The following is a 19,153-nucleotide window of genomic DNA, read 5'->3' on the forward strand; positions in this document are numbered from 1 at the left end:
ATTTTCAGAATCTCCACTCGATCGATCGAATCGGAATTATTTAAAATTCAAACTGGCAAGGAACATAAAACCGTGACGAAGATTTCCGGTCTCATTCCCATGTACTGTACGTACGTGCATATATCGAGCGACTATCGTACAATACGTTAGCACGAAAGTCTAGTCGGAAAGCGATCGAAATCGTAACGCACGAGCCGCGGACGTCGAGAAAGAACGTATACTACTGGATGTTAAGTTAATCGATTTCTCTTTCTGTCGCTTCGCCAGAGAGGGTGTCCTCCCCGCTTTGCGATCAGCCAAGATGCCCGGCCTGCGTGAACGAGACGGGCGCAACCTGTGGCTGATCCTGACCGCCGCGCCTCCCTGCGTCCGGAAATTTAGCCACGCTCGACTCTCAAACTCCCTTCAGTGCCATTCTCACCGTTCGACTGCATACATGTGACGATGGTGGCTGTTCTCGTAACGAAAGAAGCCCTGTCTCTACCATACAGCCTGTGCGAAGCTTAAATCATTCGGCGATGCAATCGTGGCTCGTACAGTTGCGAACTGGTGCCGAATCGAGCACAGACACGCCGCGCCTTTTTCTTCTCGCTCGAACCGCTCGACCCGCCGCGTACGTAAATATACCCTTCCGGTACAATGTTTCGATAGTCTCACGGTGAGGTGCCGGTTCATCGTGTTCACATACGCCACTGGTATCGAGAAAACGAAATCGACGAATCTCGAGAATATTGATCGGTTCCCCATGGAATCGACCAGCTGGATTTCTTCCTCGACGAGGGAAATCCTTCTCCTCGGTGTTCGCGTTTTCTCTCGCCTGCAGAAGGTTAGTCCTGCACATTTCATACTTTATTTAGATCTTAAGGTCCTTTAAACCTCGGTGTAATTCTTTGAGAGTGAATATTTCCAGCGTTTTGTGTTATCGTTATTCGGTTTGGTTTTTGGTTAGACTGAGCACCGAATAATTGAGAGACGTTAAGGATAGTGAGGAGTCACAGAGAGGTCTTTGTATGTTATATTAGCTTCGTTTGTTTGGAGGGATTTCTCGACCGCGAAAATGGGCAGGGTCAACGTTCTATCACGAGGTACGGCGTCCGTGTATTAGACGCGCACACGAATGCTGTTACCTGTGTAGCAGACGGAAGTAGGATGAAACAAAAAGTTGCATACTGTTTCTCTCTCTGTTGAAAATTCACTCGCTGAATAAGAGAACACGCCGACTAGTTCGTTTCGTACGCTGGTTTCTCAGAATTATAGAAAAAACTAGAAAAATCTGAGAGACTCCTCGGACGTTCTACAAAGCTTCCGTTGTTGGTATGATACTAATCGTATTAAATGTGTTCACATTAGAAATTCACATTCGTTAATCAACTCGTAATCAATTTTTAGATACTTGCATTACTGTTGTGATCATTGTGTTACTTGATAAAAATGTTGTCTATAAATTTCAATCTATAAAAATCTACGTGTAAAGCAATATTTCTTAGTATTATCATAATTTATGACTCAGTTATGACTGAGTTATTACTGAAAACAAATAATTATACTTTGCTTTTTCACTTATTTGTAGCAATTCACCAAGAAATTTGCTAATTCTATTTCTACTAAATAAACTTAAGGAGACATAATAGCAAGAGTATCTAAATCTGATATAGGTATTTATAATTCATGCATCTTGCATAACACGTTTGGTTTTAAGAAAATAATCCATCTACTGTCGTAGAAATAAACTCTGTTTCAGTGTAGAAAATATTCTGAAATTACAGACAATTTTCGCGTAACCTTCAGTAGCTTGCACATGCATATCACTTATTACGTAAGGTTGTGCATATAAAGTGTTATTAAGATATTTGCAAACGAGGTTGACTGCAGAAATAGTCAGACTTATATGTATGAAAGTTCTATAACTACGAACTATAACGCATAATTGTTTCGATTCTGTATAAGCTAACAAAACAAAAGACGAATTTCCACTGTACGTAAAAATTCCCTTGTGTTTCCCCATTAGAGTTCTTTAAATATTCGATAACTAATATAAGTACATATGTCGATCAATTGCTTTAACTCGAAGAAAAATGATGATGTCTATAAAATAGCAATGTTAAGATAACTTTAAAAGCATACTTGAATTTTTGAACCTTCAGTTGTTATTTCCTTTCTAATTGGGACAAATAAATAAAAGAGTTTCTAAATTGCGAGTAATCCATCAAATATGATCGACTTTATTTACGCTTTGAAAACATTTTAATTTTTCCACCAGCTGTGTATCTGATAAGATATAAATTGTTACACTAAAAAATTAGTAAATGTATATATAGATGTAAGATAAAAGAAGGAAGAGACGTGGCTGGAATTCGTGAGGAACTTTAAGGGAAAGAGTTTACCAGGAAATTAATACTCATGAGAGATCAGCGTGTATAAAGACTTCGTAATCTGTTCATCGAGATTACGGGAAATCAATAAGGAATTTCTAATATAATGAATTTAATTTTTCATGGATGTGAATCCTGTAGCCATGATTAAATTGATTCCTTTTTATTAAAAGATTATAAATATATATATATGTGTGTATCTCTTAACAGAATAATTAGGAAATACTAAATAATCTGTATTAAATAAATTTCATACTATTATGCTTGATTTTCTTGCAATTTCATTAGTGCATAAAAAAGATCATCTACAAATTTACCAAGTACAAACTTGTATTATACCGATTAAATCATGGATCTCTATATGTAACATTTATCACTGAATCATTTAACTTTCACTTACATCCTAATATCGATGATATTTTCAACAATACTCACTTACCTTGACTAGAGTAGGACATGTGTAATTATATAATTAATGAAATTGAGAGACACGTAGCGTGTCTGAAGTGAAAGAGAAACAATTCGTACGTGTAAACGAGAGACGACGATAATGGAGATGAATTAGCACCCAACTCGGTAAATGCATAATTACCTGCTACCGAAATGGAAAGAAAGTGTCGTTCGTGATTCTAGCGGTCCTCTTATCCTCGACAACTCTAATTACAACGTCTCGGGTAAAACCTTCGTTTAAAATGAAAGTTCTACAGGACAATCTAGTGTCTGTTGTATGAACAATTTCCCGCCGTATATATATATATATTTTTTTTTTAAATACACCTCAACGAACACCTAAACAAGAGGACGTGAAAAACAGCGAAGACAATGATGCATATAATTGGCAGCTTTGTTGTGGCTATAAAAATAACTTTATAAAATATGCGTTGAGTGTGAAACGTACGATCGCACTGACCTATTATATCGGCCATGTATTATAATTATAAGCCTGATTAAGTCAATAATAACCAAACAACGCTGGCCTATTATCTACATAAAACGAACAAATAATATATGGTGCATTATAAAAATTTAATCGATTCTTAAACTCTTAAGACGCGTGTATAAATTAATAATAATGTCTTAGGTCGAATCTTGGATTATGTAGAGATAATAAAGTATGTTCTTCAAGGATACAATATGAAGATATGTTATATTTTATATATTATACAAAACGATGATTATTTTTTAAAAAACAATGTTTTTGACAGTTTAAACACTTTGAATAAGAAATATCTGCCAAAATTGATTATGATATTGTTACACTTAATATTACTTATTAATCATATTCATATTATGCGTATATTAGTAGTTAACAATGCATGGGTTTACGAACAACATGTTGTATATATTTAGAGAATATCTTCGAGAGAAGGATGAGAATAATTTATAAAAATAATTTAAAATACAACGTATAAAAATATTGTATATATGTTTCGTACTTTGTTTCAGATACCATGTCTAGCGATACACTAAGGAAATATTGCACAACTTTACAAGGAAATTATTAATCCATCGTTAGCAAGCAATCAAACGAAAACCAGCCAGTTAACTGTTTACAAAGTTAATACGTATATTTAATATAATAATCTCTTTTAATTTGCAATTTTAATGACTGCTTGTTGTATTTGTTTAAAATATGACCAGTCTTCGCACACATATAGTGCAGCTTTATATCACGCATACAGTTTTACAAAAACTAGTGAACTTTATCATTAAAATAGAAAGACACGTAGAACTATAATACAATATCATCCAATAGTTACGAAAGTAATTAGTGTAAAAACAATCATTGATTAGATCCACGTGCACTGCCCGACTAAGGGTTCAAATTTAACTAAAACGATCAATAGACTACTCCTTTTATAAACCACGAATATTTGTACGAAATTTATACGCGAAACTATCGTTTTGTAACAGCTACAAATCTTTTTCTCGATGACATTTTCCAACGCTTTGTGTCGGGGACCAATGTATAGCAAATTCTTCGCCTTGAGTGACATCCGTCTGCACACGACGAATAGATAAAATAATAAAAATACGTTACGAAAACTATCGACTCGTGTTAAATATAGATCGATCAAATGCATCGTGAAAAAGAAGTGACGAATGTTTAGAGTAAAAACGAATGAGAGTTACATAGTTCGCATGAAAATTCCTCGATCCGTTGACACGGATGCAAAAGAGAAATACAAAAGTGCATCGTTCTCTAAAAGCATCAACGTTGAAGAATGTAATTCGCATCGAGTCACGAGAAATAGGGAGCCAAGGAAGCGTGCATCTTCCGCTTGAAACTGCACACAGTGCGAGCTTACTGGATAAAAAGGCAGGCAGAGGGAGAAAAGCAAAATGCCAGGGGGAACTTCGACGCGAGAAAGCAGCGAGGCGATCCGGATGGAGCCTTTAGGTAGAACCTCGAGTTCGCGAAGTCCCGGGCAAAACGGAACCGCTAACACCACCACCGAGGTGCCGATAAATTCAGGTGAGTAAAAATCCACTTGCACCGAGAAAGCACGTTTTCTACTCCCTTTAATGAGTTAACTTACTGCCAACCTCGTACGGACTCTTAACCTGAAATTTCATTAACACTGGGGAAACAAAAATGGTCTCGGCGGTATTCTACAACCGTAGTAAATAAAATTGTTCCCTTGCGGAAAAAAACAAGTTTTATACGCAACGAATCTGCGCTGAATATGCAATTTCTTTTCATAATTTGAAAACTTATATTTCCATCCAAATGTGTTTAACAATTAGAACTAGAGATTGATTTTCTCTATACTTTCTTATCATGATGTATAGAAGTTAGCTTGGAATGGATTTTAAAAAATTTAAATTAACACAAAAGGTACATTTTTTTATGTTTGAAATACGGTCACGCTGTGTGTGTTTTATTTTGCACAAAGCTTGAAAAGCATATGTATTAAGCGTAATTACTGGTTTCAAAGCACATATCACTATTATTCATGACCTTATATTCTTTAGATACCATCTTTTCATGGATCGACAAAATTCTGACTTGTAACAATAATAATTGCCATCGTTAAAAATGCAACACCTATAATAGATTATGATCAAAGTGTTTATCAAGTTGTTTTAACACAAAATGAAAAAACGGGTTTAATCAGGAAAGATTCAGAATTGCTATTTTATTAAACGTTTATGTTTCATAAAGTTTGTGTACCTGATAAGAATCTAAAGATCTTTATCGTATATATAAAACTTTATTATCGTGTAAAGTGATGATTCTTTATATGAAAACAATCCGATTATGATCCAAGAATAATTTTTACAATCAAGTAGTAACTAGTAACCATGAAAATATATTTAAGTTGGTCGAGTTTATGTACTATTCTAGTGAACACCGTTTCCAAATCTGATCAATATCGATAGAATCACAGCGTTTATAGATGTCTGAACTTTTGAACTTGTGACCTGTTTTATTTTAACGTATTTATGTAGGTTTGTTTCCGCCTTAAAAAGTTACCCAGCTTTTGATACAAATCATTCTAATATTGATGACTCTCGTACATTTGAGACTTAGAAATATACATTTCCTCACGAGTTAAAGCTACGAGTGAGCCTACAAGTAGTGCAATGTTGTAAAAGATTCAGGAGCACCGTAGAGACCGTGAATTTGGTATTAGTTCGTGGCCAGATATTTTTTTTATATAGGCGATGTATGTAGTTATATCAAAATAATCTTTTTTTTATTCAATGAAGATAAAAATGTAATAGTGTTCTGCAATTAACACTTTATCAGCGGCACGTCTTTGCGACGAGCAATGACTTGTTACCGGAAATTTTTTTAGAAAGTAATCAGAAATGAGAAAAGATTGATCATTTCCTTTGAACTGTGTCTTTCAAATTAATTGAAGTATTGACATAATGATTTAAGAATACGTTAAAGAGGTCTTTATTATTGTTTATATATTATTTATTAATGATTATTTAAGATACATGTTAATTCAATTACATTGCAATATAAATATTACATTCCTTCCTATATGACATTCTAAATAATTAGATAATTTAGGTTTAAAGTATTAACATTACTGTAAAATGTAATATGATTATTTGACGCATTCACAAAGATATTGTAGCTGATGTTATGAGATACTGACCGAAATTAAATACGAAATCGAAATAACATTGATAGTTGTCATATCATGCATTGCACAATCTAAATTTTTATAGAAATTCTGTAGAAACAATTCGGTAGAAACATTATTATCTAAAAGATAGAAAATTATTTGTTGGCAGGTGTTAAAGGCCCGTACTTTTAAACCTTCATTTTAAAAAAAGAACATAAGATTGAGCATGTGTATATTATATAAAATACTCCTTTTATCGTCCCATAACACACCTTGCTTAATTGACCTTATAATTCGTTACATATTGAACGCAAACCTAATCTAACCCATGTCTACATATATGTAACTGTGGTTTTTTATGTATATCTAAAAACCACGATAAAGAATAATACAGTTTAACGTATAATTAACCACGGTTACTATTATTACGTAATAATCAAATTATTGATTCAAAGATTAATTTTAAATCAGGAGGCAAAATCTTTCAAACGCACGCAATGTTTAAAAACGTTGAAGTTGAACAAATTCGATTATGATAACAGTTTTTGCTACCTGTAAATATATATTGTTATGAATTTTGAAAAAATATTTCATACAGATATCTTATATATGTTTATACATTTATATAATCCGTACATTTTTATATCTTTTTTATCACAAATACGTAAAAATCTACAATTTAACAATGAACTACTAGATTTATGACAAATTCCTTTTCAAACGACAAGATTTTAAGCGAATATTATTTTTATATCTTTTAACATTGAATTTTAACAAATTACCACACGTGGACTTTCTTGAGGAATCTATTCTCTGAATTTCACATTTAACACAACTTTAGTGGATTTAGAGATTCGCCCATCCTTTGAAAAATCGATTTGCCCCTTTTTCATCCCTTTAGGAGTTGAATTTCGAAAGACCATGAGACACGAGCGTGTTCATTTTTAACGAGCAGTTCATTTGCCGAGCCTCAAATTTCCAGCTTTAGCGAATATAGGGTTACGGTTACCCTTTGAGAAAACAACTTACTCCCCTTTTCACCCCTAACGTGGTTGAATTTTGAAATATGCTCAAATACGTTTATTTATTTTTAATGAGGAGCTCGAAATGTTAAATTTCGCGTCTGCAATATTAGCAATTCGTGAAATATGAATGTCCTTTAAAAAAAAAATTTGACCTCCTTTCTACCCCTTCAGGGTTTGTATTTCCAAAAATTCGACCTTATCGCAACGTCTAAAAAGAAGTATACTATCCAAATTTCACGTTTCCACGTACAACGGTGTGGGCTTGGCGTTGATGAATCGGTCAGTTAGCTTTGTTTTTTATATTCAGCTATAGATTCCAAATAATTTATTTTTATATACACACCGATTTCTCAGAATTGGCAACAAATGTTGTAGCGATATCGATCTGTTTCACACAAGAACCGTTCCCCGTATCCCTAAAACTTCATTCGCAGGTCAAAAGCCAGACAAGAAACGGAAATGTTGCCCCTTTCTCTAGTTTGAATGCCATTGCCAGCATTCAGCGGAGACTTTGTCCGTCAAGGATATTGAACTTCGACAATCCGAACGGTTCGAGTACCCTCATTCATACTATGAACTGAAAACTTCTAAGAGGTCCTCGATAGCTCGATAATCGCTAATGCAAGGACAGGATTTTATTCCGTGCTTGCATTGCATTGACGTGTTCCAATTTTTTTCTCGTATATTCTTATGCTGATTTCGCGTTCATTTCTTGATAATGTCAGCTTCCATCGTTCCAACTCGAATAGCTTTCTAGACGAACTCTGTTATAACGATCGTATGGAATCTAGATATCTGTAGACACGTTTTATGAATATATTGTATATGCTGTGCGAAACATTTTGAGATTTCATTAGCATTATTAGGGGACTCGACTAATTAATCATTGTAACGTAAAAATATTTCAGTCTTCGCTTCTTATTTGGTTTTGCCTAAAGAATTACTTAACTATTGACTAAACAGAAATTCTGTATATAATTATAATATTATACACATATAATTATTTAACAACAAATTTATGAAGGATTCTTTCTAATTTTGTGATATTTCTAAAATCATAGCCATAAATAAAGTAACACAGACATCATGTTTAGTGTCTCTGTGGAATTCATGTCAATGCTATCGGGAATATAAACGTGCTCGGAATAATACAGATAATTAGAATGGATAGAAGACAAAAAATACTTACTACGTGTAAATATACGAATGGTGTGTATATGAAATATACGTTTCTTCAAGTAAAACTTTAATCGCATTATACATATACTTATACGAAATTTTTCCCATATTAATTAATTTCATTATCTTAGATTTATAGAAATGATTAATTTTAGAATTCTAAAATACTTAAAGTAAAATAAATTGTAGTGTCTTATTACGTTCTAAATCTTAATATTATTAAACGACATAGCACGCTCGATGCAAACTATAATATAGCGATTAAGATAAAACTTATTTTATTAGGTCTAGAACGATGACAATGCAAAACACATATTGAATATGCATGGCGGTTGTGTGCACTGTCGGTCTTTCTATCGTATGCAAAAACGAGAGTTCTCGTATCGAATGTTTAAAATGCCAATACTTCATATACCGTTCAATAGCTTTGTAAAGTAATCGTGTTAGTAGCGAACTAAAATGAAAATCCATTTTCTACACAAGAATTTATTACCTATGAATATTTTCGTTAATATCGTATAAATTAATTTTCAAACAAAGAATATTCATAAAATTATATCATTTAAATCGTTTCGTCGCTAAATAATGCGTCAATAGAATATATGCGCAATATTAGAATGTTATTCGTTCATCGTTAAGAGTACAAATGTTAAGTGTACGATTATAGAAAAGAAATACAATATTTCGCAAAGAATTAAATTTTTTCTTTTTGTCTATAATTGCATAGTTAATATTTCTAACATTAACGTAACATAGGTACAACAAAATGATGATTTTAACAGGGATATTTTAACAACGAAATGAATGAAATAACATAATTTCGCGAAAATGTTTAGCGCTAAAATACGAGTCGCGGAGTATTGAAACCTTAAAGGAAAGCAGAGGGAAATACCAAAAATGGTAGAGAATCTTCTTACCAACCCAAGCGTGGAAGTAAAATGGCAAGTAGGGTAGGAATCACTGTGAAGGGTGGGTCACGGATGGCGCCACAGTAAAAGCAACCAACCACCCCCGCTGCAACTCTAGGCGAAGCGAGGTGCGGCGTGGCGAGAGCTGCAAATTCACCCCCGTAAAGCGATCCGCCACCAAGGGGTTTGGAAAGTCGCCATTTCTGTCTAACTCCGCAGTCGCTATATTCACGTTTTAATACCAATGAAATGTCAAGGCACGTTGCGCGTTATAGACTCGCCGACGTTGTCGAGCTGTTCGGTGACTTCGTAAGCGTCACGTTGTCGCGGGTCCTCGGGACCTCGTTGGTCGCGCTTCTACTCGGGCTTCTGTTTGTACTCGTGCTCGTGCTCGTAATCGTGCTCGTGTACGTGCCTCTGCTCACGGTCGTGTTCATGATTGCGTTTGTGAAGTTCCTCGTCTTCGTACCCGTGCCCGTGCCCGTGCTTCTTCAACTCGTGCTCGTGCTCGTGCCCGTGCTTGCTACTTCAGGAATTTCGAGTCGATCTACTCGAGCAATTAACTCTGCCGATTAAGCTTTGAACTAGACGCACGACAAACGATTAAGAAAGAAAAAGGAAAAGAAAAACGGAACGAGAACAAGGAAAGAAGGTTGAGCCTAAAGTAACCGCAAGCCCCCAGTGAACCAGTAGGTAAATCTGCCAGTCTTCCTCGGTGATTCCTTGACCTTGACACTCGAACCGACGGTGTATCAACGAAAGTAACTACTAGGCGAAGCAGGCAAGCTACGAGTACGACCGCCCGAATTCTGGCTGAACAGAGAGAGCCCTTGATCAAAATCTTATATGCTACGAACGACGGTCAGGTAAAAGAAATCGTTCGTCGGAGACCGCCGCCAAATCGGTTCACGATGAGCGAACAAGATGTGGATGACGTTGCCTTTCTGACAGGTGAGACACGTCAGAACAGGCATTCGAGAATTTTTGTGGATTTTCTCGAGTGAAGCTCAGGCTCTAGTTTCGTTCCCGTTGCAATCTCATACCAGGGGCAGCTCCTACCACTTCTGACAGCTCTGTTTGCCCCTTGACCTCCCTTCCTTTTCACGGTTCTCCTTCATTTCCTCGTCCTTCTTTTCCTTTGCTTCTTTTTCCCTCTCTTTTCTTCACACGCGGTTCTCTCCTTTTCCTTTGAAATCGTTCGACCAGATGGCCCACTTACGACCCTCCGGGCTACGAATAGACTATACGAGAAGCACGTGCGTGCGATCAATAAGAGACAAGCTTCTGATCTTTCAAATTAAAACACGCAACCCGGCTAGCCTCACGCGTTTATGTATATGTATCTTCTTGTCGGCCGATTAACTAATTATCATCCTGCCTGTGACAACAAATAGAACCACTTGCAAAGTGCGTAAACACATCTGTCTGACACAGAACCATACAATATGTTGCAACATGTATCGTATAGAACAAGCCACTTTATTCAAATGACGTGAACTTTTCGAGCAAAATTGTCTCAGAATTCTATATACGTTGATATTAACTTTTGTTTACTTTATACTTCGCTTGCGTTGAAGGAAGCTTTAAGCATACGTCTCTTAAAATTATGCGTATTCAGCGTACTATATTGTAATGGCGCCATTCTTACCAATCCATCCAAATTGAATTTAAATTGATTGGATGTTATAGAGCTGTCATTCGATGATAAGATATATACACAGCATTTCACGTATTTTGTTGGAGTAACTGCATTAACGTCACTGTGGACTGTCGCTCGGCAGTCAAAAATCTAGGTCAAGTGTGTAACCGAGGACAGGAAACTTGTTTCTCACGTTAGTGGACATTTCACGTTTGGGAACTTATACGTTTCACCTACTTTTTCAATGTTCAATAATATTCGTACCTCTTGATATATATATTTCATTCGATGTTATAGACAACATACGTAATATTGCCAAAACAAATTCAACGCGTTTCTCGTGCTTTAGAATAGGGTGCGTATGGACACTTGATCATTCTTCAGGAGACTCTTTGTTCCAGGAGACAGTAACACAGGATTGCACAAACGTAGTATTTATGAGCACAATGGAATTGTGTGTTCTCAAAAAAGGGCTCTCTGCGTAGCTACCGTTGTTTTTGCGATCCTTTTCTCCATATCACTCATCATTGCCTTCGCGGGACCACAAAATGGTAATGTAACGTTCCCTTAATGTAAATAACATTTCAATTTTGTTTCTGTATTACTCGATGCTTGTTATTGGTTTCTCCTTTTCGTTTTTTAATAGACTGCCCTTGTGCTGGAGAGAAGCCACCCAATCTGGAAATCGAAGACGATGAAAAAAGTAGCGAGCCTCTTGCAACTAATGGAGAGGTATGGTTATTTGTGTTTGCTCTGCTGGTTATACGATCGAAGTGGAACAAAACATATACTTCGTAACACATATTCTAGACATAATGCACAAGTAATAACGACCGTATGTACTCAAGTTCTCAAATGGTACAATGAATAATGTAGATTCGTCAATGTTATTCATACATGCCATATGATTTCAAATATATTACATTAAATTTTTATAAAAATATATTTAATTACATATTAAATTATTAAGATATTTAATTATGTATAAAATATTAGAATATTTAAAGGATTATATCGTAATAAGTACATTAAAGAATTTTAATTTCATGTTTTTGTATAGATACAAGTCGTAGTATTCATTTTAATCTTCCACAAAAATTTGAAGAATCATATATTATATTCTGTATATTATAAAATAAGAAAATAACAATTACTAGTTTTCATTACAAAAATGATGCAGTTTTTAATACAAAACACAGTTGTTTAAGATATTACTCTTGGAACATAAAGAGAAAAATCTATCTGACCTGAAACCTTTCTATGCCGCGGTACGTAAAAAGAAAAAATTAGGACGTATAGAAATGCAAAATATATAGGTATGCCATGTACGTATATGTGTATGCAAAGTGTGTTCTTTTGTATGTCACATTTCAATGCTTGTGCCTGAGCCTTTGCTTGAAGCTTACTGTGAACGAGCTATAAAACGTCTTGGCGGGAAATCAATTGCAAGACGTCTATAGTACTATAAATTTCCATACCCTAGAGTCTAAAGTATCATAATCTAGAATTGCTGGTTATTTGATCAATTTTATTGTTGATCATTCATATTTTACTAGCAGTTACATAAATAGTATATCTTTAGCATCGAAGATAAAAAATGTATGCAATTGCAGTAGCTCGCTCAACTAACGGTCTAAAAATAATTTAATTGAATGGAACTGTTACAGGTGTTTCCTTGGAATAACGTGAGGCTACCTACGTTTGTGCATCCTACTAGGTACAATATCACTATCCATCCAAATCTTACCACCTTAGAAGTAAAAGGTAAGTAGTATATCGTTAATTAGTTGTTAGCTAACGTTCGAGAATATCGATTATTACATTTTTATTGCGAAAGAATTTGTTTTTAATTTATCAAGCTTTTCCAAAACGCTATTTATTATAAATATGTAGAAAGACATTTAAGACAGAAATCTTACAGTATCTTTAAAATTAAGAAATTAATTTCTGAAGTAAAAAAGTAATGTTTCCGTAATGCTGTGCACTAAAATATTTAAGAACGAAGAAAAAAATAATTTTTAATTTCCATTTGCAGGACAGGTCACAATCGAATTCTATGTCGATAAAGAGACCAACTATATCGTCTTCCATAGTAAAAATTTGACAATAAATGAGAAAGTGAGTATTTAAAATAATATGCGTGTACAGTGGCTCGAAGTATTCGTACACTTACAGACATATTTTATTAATATATTATGTATATTTATGTAAATTTCATTAACATACGTTATTATGAGCCACTGTACATACATCAGTATCATGTTCTATCTACTTTCTAACTGCTAAAAACTGATTTTTAGATGATTCAGGACCGTAAAGGCCACAGATTAAAAATTGCAAAGTTACTGGAATATCCGAAACATCAACAGTTGTATTTAGAACTGGAAGAGAGTAAATTTCGGAAGAGAGGGAATTACACAGTACACTTAAGGTTTATCTCGAAATTGACGAGTGAACTCGAAGGATTTTATCTTAGCAGCTATGTCACCCCAGAAGGAGAAAAGAGGTCACTCTGAAACTGTAATAATTTTCTGTTTGGGAAATTGCTCAAGGCGTATCTTCATTTTGAACGAGATCGTAACTGAATTATTTTTTCGACTATAGGTACCTCGCCACGACTCATTTCGAACCTACGTATGCACGCTCGGCATTCCCATGCTTTGACGAGCCACAATTTAAGGCTAAATTTAAGGTTTCGATATTTAGGGACAGATTTCATATCGCGCTATGCAATATGCCTGTGATGAACACCGAGGATGCTGGATTTTACATGGGCACCGGACTGGTGAGTACGAAACTAGTGAAGTTATGTTCTTGTTAAATTATTTTATTAAATTAATGTTATATTATGATATATCATTATTGGTTTCTTCATCATGAAATATTTGAAACCATATATCATTATTGTTATTTCTTGTTTTACATATCTGATTTACAAAACATTGTTGTACGTTGCTAAACGTACTATAATTTTACAAAGCTTCTTAGTTAAAATGTATAGTACACAAAATACTGGAAGAAAAACGAATACTATATAGTACAGTCTATAATTTATGTTATTATAATTGTACTATATGTACGTAAATAACAACATTTATTGCAAAAATTTTCAGCTTCGCGATGATTTTCAAGAATCTGTAGAAATGTCGACGTACCTGGTAGCTTTCGTGGTTTGTGACTTCAAACGAGTCTCTGAATTGACTAAAAGGAATATTTCCGTGAGTGTTTATGCAGCAGAGACGATGCTTCCACAGGCAAAATATGCGGTAACTACAGCTGCTCGTACAATGGATTACTTTGAATCTTTTTTCGGAGTACGTTATCCATTGCCTAAACAAGGTACGTAATCAAAACAGAATATAAAAGTAATTGTAAATACACTCGATAATAATTTCATTGGTGAAACAGAAAGTTTCTTATTCATGGTGTACCAGGTTTTTCTGAACAGACATTTCTAGTACATTGTATGACTATGAATAAGAAAACAATGTTTTGCAATTAAGCTAAGAAACTCCGTTATATTTTAAAGTACAGCTTTCATCTAATAACATTTCTATTTTAATATTATAACATTCTTTTCTTATTTCTATTCATAGGATATACTGACAAAATATGACTGAAAATACTTGAAACACCTTATATATCCTATATCAGTTTTTAACATATAAATTTTATTAATTTCTGATAGACTTAATAGCTATTCCTGACTTTGCCGCTGGTGCAATGGAAAACTGGGGCCTAATCACGTACCGAGAAACATCAATACTTTATGATCCACAAGAGACATCAACCAATGCTCACGAGTGGGTCGCTATAGTTGTCGCTCATGAATTAGCTCATCAATGGTTTGGTAATCTCGTCACTATGAAATGGTGGAACGATTTATGGTTAAACGAAGGAGCGGCCAGTTTCTTCGAATACAAAGGAGTGAATCATATCTCACCTGAGTGGAGCATGATGGATCAGTTTATTTTAGACAAAACTCAACCAGCGCTTGATCTCGATGCTTTGGCAAGCAGCCATCCCATAAGCGTGCCGGTTAAAGATCCAAATGAAATCGAAGCTATATTCGATGATATCAGTTATAGTAAGGGCGCCTCCATACTCAATATGCTTGAGGGGTTTCTGTGCGAGGATGTTCTGAAAAGTGGATTGAACGACTATCTGAATTCGCACGCGTATGGAAATGCGGACACGAACGACCTCTGGGCGGTCTTTACAAAACATACAAATAATACTTTTGACGTAAAAGTAGGTATAAGTTTGAAAGATTAATTTTAAAAACTTATAATTTCTGGTTGTTCCATGAAATACAATGTGTCGGCAGGCTATTATGGATACATGGACCCAACAAATGGGTTTTCCTCTGATTACGATCACACGTAATGGGAATACCATCACAGCAACTCAGAAGAGATTTCTAATTTCGCCAAAAGAAAATGATACAGAACTGCAAGAATCAAAATCGCCCTTTGACTACAAGTGGTATGTCCCGTTGAGCTACTACACAGACAAAGAACCGCGCAAGCTTCACAACATATGGATGAATTTAACCGATGGTAACACATAGGACAATTATAACGAACATTTTTTTTTAGAGATGTTTAACAGCATTAAGCGAGAAATCGTTAAAGGAGTCCGTTCAAAGGCGATATAAAATTATTTCCAATTGATCTTTTTTTCAATTTATTACAATTCCTACATAGAAGATTTATTGAATTTCGATTTTTATTGATTTTCCACCGATATTAGATAGAAAAGAAGAGGAACACATTGACAACTATGATTTTTGATAAAAATAAAATGACCTTCGTTGACTGTGTTTTTTATCTAATTCAAAAATTAAGCTGAGAAATCAAAGTGGTTCATAAATGAATCCTAAAGTACAAAAAATTAAGAAAAATCAATTGCGTATAATTTTATATGGTTTTCGAATAGCTTTGCAATTATTGAGCTTTATGAATTATTAGCTGGCAATTTCATTCGTTTCGTAGATCTCATTTTTCGAATAACGTGAGTTTCATTCGTGCATTTTTTAAATTAAAAGGTAATATAATATAATCCAAATTCATGCATGGAAAATGTATTTCTTGATACGAGTGAACTTGTTATCTGATAATAAATTGAACCATATCTTCGACCTCATGCAAAATTACTACATATTTTCAGTAACGTTCGAAATACCTGCCGACGTGGAATACATAAAATGCAATGTGAATCAAAGTGGATTTTACCGTGTATCTTACCCGGAAGAGATGTGGGCATCAATCATCACTACATTATTGAATAATCACACCAAGTTTAGTCCAGCGGACCGTGCTAATCTTATTGATGATGCGTTTACGCTTTCCGAAACAGGCGAGTTGAACGCTACCGTACCTCTTGAATTATCTCTTTATCTTTTGAATGAGAGAGATTATGTGCCATGGACTACTGCACTGGGATATTTACATTCTTGGAAAGATAGATTAAGCGAAAGTCCCGGATATAAAAGATATATCACATTCTTGAAGCTTTTGTTAACTCCAGTTATCAAATACGTCGGTTGGACAGACGAGGGATCACATTTGAAAAAGTAAATATAAAATTTTGTTAACTTTAGAACACCAACAAGTCATTTTTATAACTGACAAAGTTTCTAAGATTAGGAAGATTAGAATAATTGTACAATTTTTGTACATCGAGTATCTTAAATTTAAATTGGCTACGTTTCTTTTCCACAGGTTATTAAGGATTGCAGTGCTTCAATCAGCTGTATCAGTAAAATTGGACGATGTTGTAAAACCAGCAAAAAACCTTTTCGAAGACTGGATGTTAAGAGGCAAACGAATTGCCCCAAATATACGAGACGTCGTATACGTTGCAGGTGATACAATATTATTTTTATCATACATTCAATATGTTCACCACGTTCATTCGTAGATTCATTTATTTATTTGCAGATTCACTGATATTCAGATTATATATAAATTCATTCTATAAGATAAATTCATTATATTTATTCATTGCATTGCGTTTATTCTTCTTTGTACAAGAATCAAATTTTATTCAATCATTCGTTACATCGTACATTTTTCTTTGTACAGGAATCAAATTTGGTAGTGAGAAAGAGTGGAATCATTGTTGGAAAAATTATCAAGAAACTCAGGTACCAAGCGAGAAACGAATAATGTTGCAAGCGTTAGGAGCGACGACAGATTCTTGGTTGCTACAACGTTACCTTTTACGATCGTTAGATCGAGATATGGTGAGATCACAAGACGTTGAAACTGTTATAGCCTCTGTCGCTACCAATCCCGAGGGTCAATTCCTTGCATGGCGTCATCTCAAAGCTTACTGGCCTCAGATACATGTTTTATTCGGAAATGGATCGCTGACCATGGGTAGTCTTATATCTGTTGTAATTTCTGACTTTTTCACGGAATACGACTACCACGAGGTAAGTAAAAAATATACTGTTTCATTTCTTAAACACAATTTTATAATGAAACACTTTATTAATAATGTTCCAAATAACACTTGTAAAAGAATTATTTTTAATTTTATCGCTGTATTACTTGCAAGCGAATCATTTTAAATTTTATCGTTAAATACTCGATAGCTCTAATAAAGGATAAAATTATCCTGGCTTCTTCTTTCTGTAATTCTGTACCTAAAGTATATTCTATAAAAATAAGCAAGTTCACGTATATTCTTGTACGATATTCAGGGCGATTCAATTGCTAAAACTTTCAAAAATTCCATATTTAATTAATAATCCTTTCCATACGAGCCTGTAATAAGTATTTTTGACGTTTCGTCTTAGGTTTCGGAATTCTTTAAGGAAGTCGATGTCGGAAGTGGTCGGGGAGCATTAGAACAAAGCCTAGAAACAATCAAGTTCAATATACATTGGGTAAAACAGAATGCAGATGTCGTTGATCGATGGCTCATAAATTATTTGGACAGTCACACAAGTTAACCCTTTGTTTATCGGGAATGGGACACGAATGACGCGAAATTATCATCCATACATTTCGTAACAATACTTACGTTTTTCATGGTGCTCATCGATACATGATATCTTCGTGTGACACGATATAGTCTAAGAAAAAAGTAAGACGTTTGTTACTATCCAAAAGGTAACCGTTTATTTACCACTTAGTTAGGTATATACATAATAATTCGCAGATCAAAAATGACCCATTTCCGTCGTACCCATCAAAAGATTCTTCTCATCGGTTAAAAATCAATGATCCTTCAACGGACGAAGGATCGACCGATACTTTGTCGAGTTGCGAGGCCTCTTGCACAATAATTTACCAACTAATAATATTAGTCATTTGACAATTTACATTCTAGACTCTACATTCTAAATTATTCCACAATTTTACAATTTATTCGTCAAATAGGAAATGATTTGTAAAATTCACTCTTAACATTTCATTTCTTTTATTATCAAATTTCTTAATATAATACAAGAGAGTTTATTAATGATATTACACAATGGTTTGTACTTTGTAACTTGTAAAGTTGCACTAATATCAGTTGAATCGTGTAGGAGTGCCAACAAGTATTAAACTCATACCAAAGTTCGTACTATCTGATTTTTGTCCGCTGGAAGAAATCTTTCGATGAATCGAAACAAAGCCGAATTGTTTATATGTAACACATTATACACCGATTTATACGCACTTTCGAAAGTATTTATTTATTATACACGCAGTGCGTGCAGATTGGATTTATTATATATAAATAGAGAGAGAGCGAGAGAGAGAGAGAGAGAGAGAGAGATTATAGATTATAGCGAGGAGAGAACAACGTAAATGATTTGTAAAATTCACTCTTAACATTTCATTTCTTTTATTATCAAATTTCTTAATATAATACAAGAGAGTTTATTAATGATATTACACAATGGTTTGTACTTTGTAACTTGTAAAGTTGCACTAATATCAGTTGAATC

The 19,153-nt window shown here is 34.4% G+C and overlaps 1 protein-coding gene across 5 annotated transcripts; it reads left to right on the forward strand.

Moving 5' to 3' along the window:
- Positions 1 to 389: 389 nt before the first annotated feature.
- Positions 390 to 18,949, forward strand: LOC100744658 (endoplasmic reticulum aminopeptidase 1). 5 transcript variants are annotated; one of them, XM_003489557.4, is made up of 15 exons: positions 390 to 826; positions 3,819 to 4,848; positions 11,610 to 11,759; positions 11,855 to 11,940; positions 12,876 to 12,972; positions 13,244 to 13,326; positions 13,509 to 13,714; positions 13,813 to 13,993; positions 14,322 to 14,547; positions 14,897 to 15,459; positions 15,536 to 15,767; positions 16,378 to 16,783; positions 16,932 to 17,074; positions 17,295 to 17,647; positions 18,014 to 18,169. In XM_003489557.4, the coding sequence occupies exons 2-15, from the start codon at positions 4,716 to 4,718 to the stop codon at positions 18,167 to 18,169; spliced, it is 3,015 nt and encodes a 1,004-aa protein (XP_003489605.1). In that variant the 5' UTR covers positions 390 to 826; positions 3,819 to 4,715. The 5 variants fall into 5 exon arrangements, with proteins under 5 accessions (XP_003489605.1, XP_012241138.1, XP_012241136.1 ...); XM_012385715.3 differs by having other exon boundaries at positions 11,613 to 11,759; XM_012385713.2 differs by lacking the exon at positions 390 to 826 and having other exon boundaries at positions 4,716 to 4,848; positions 18,014 to 18,949.
- Positions 18,950 to 19,153: the final 204 nt, after the last annotated feature.

Source organism: Bombus impatiens, unplaced genomic scaffold (assembly GCF_000188095.3).
Source record: "Bombus impatiens unplaced genomic scaffold, BIMP_2.2 scf_0344, whole genome shotgun sequence".
Taxonomy (NCBI): domain Eukaryota; kingdom Metazoa; phylum Arthropoda; class Insecta; order Hymenoptera; family Apidae; genus Bombus; species Bombus impatiens.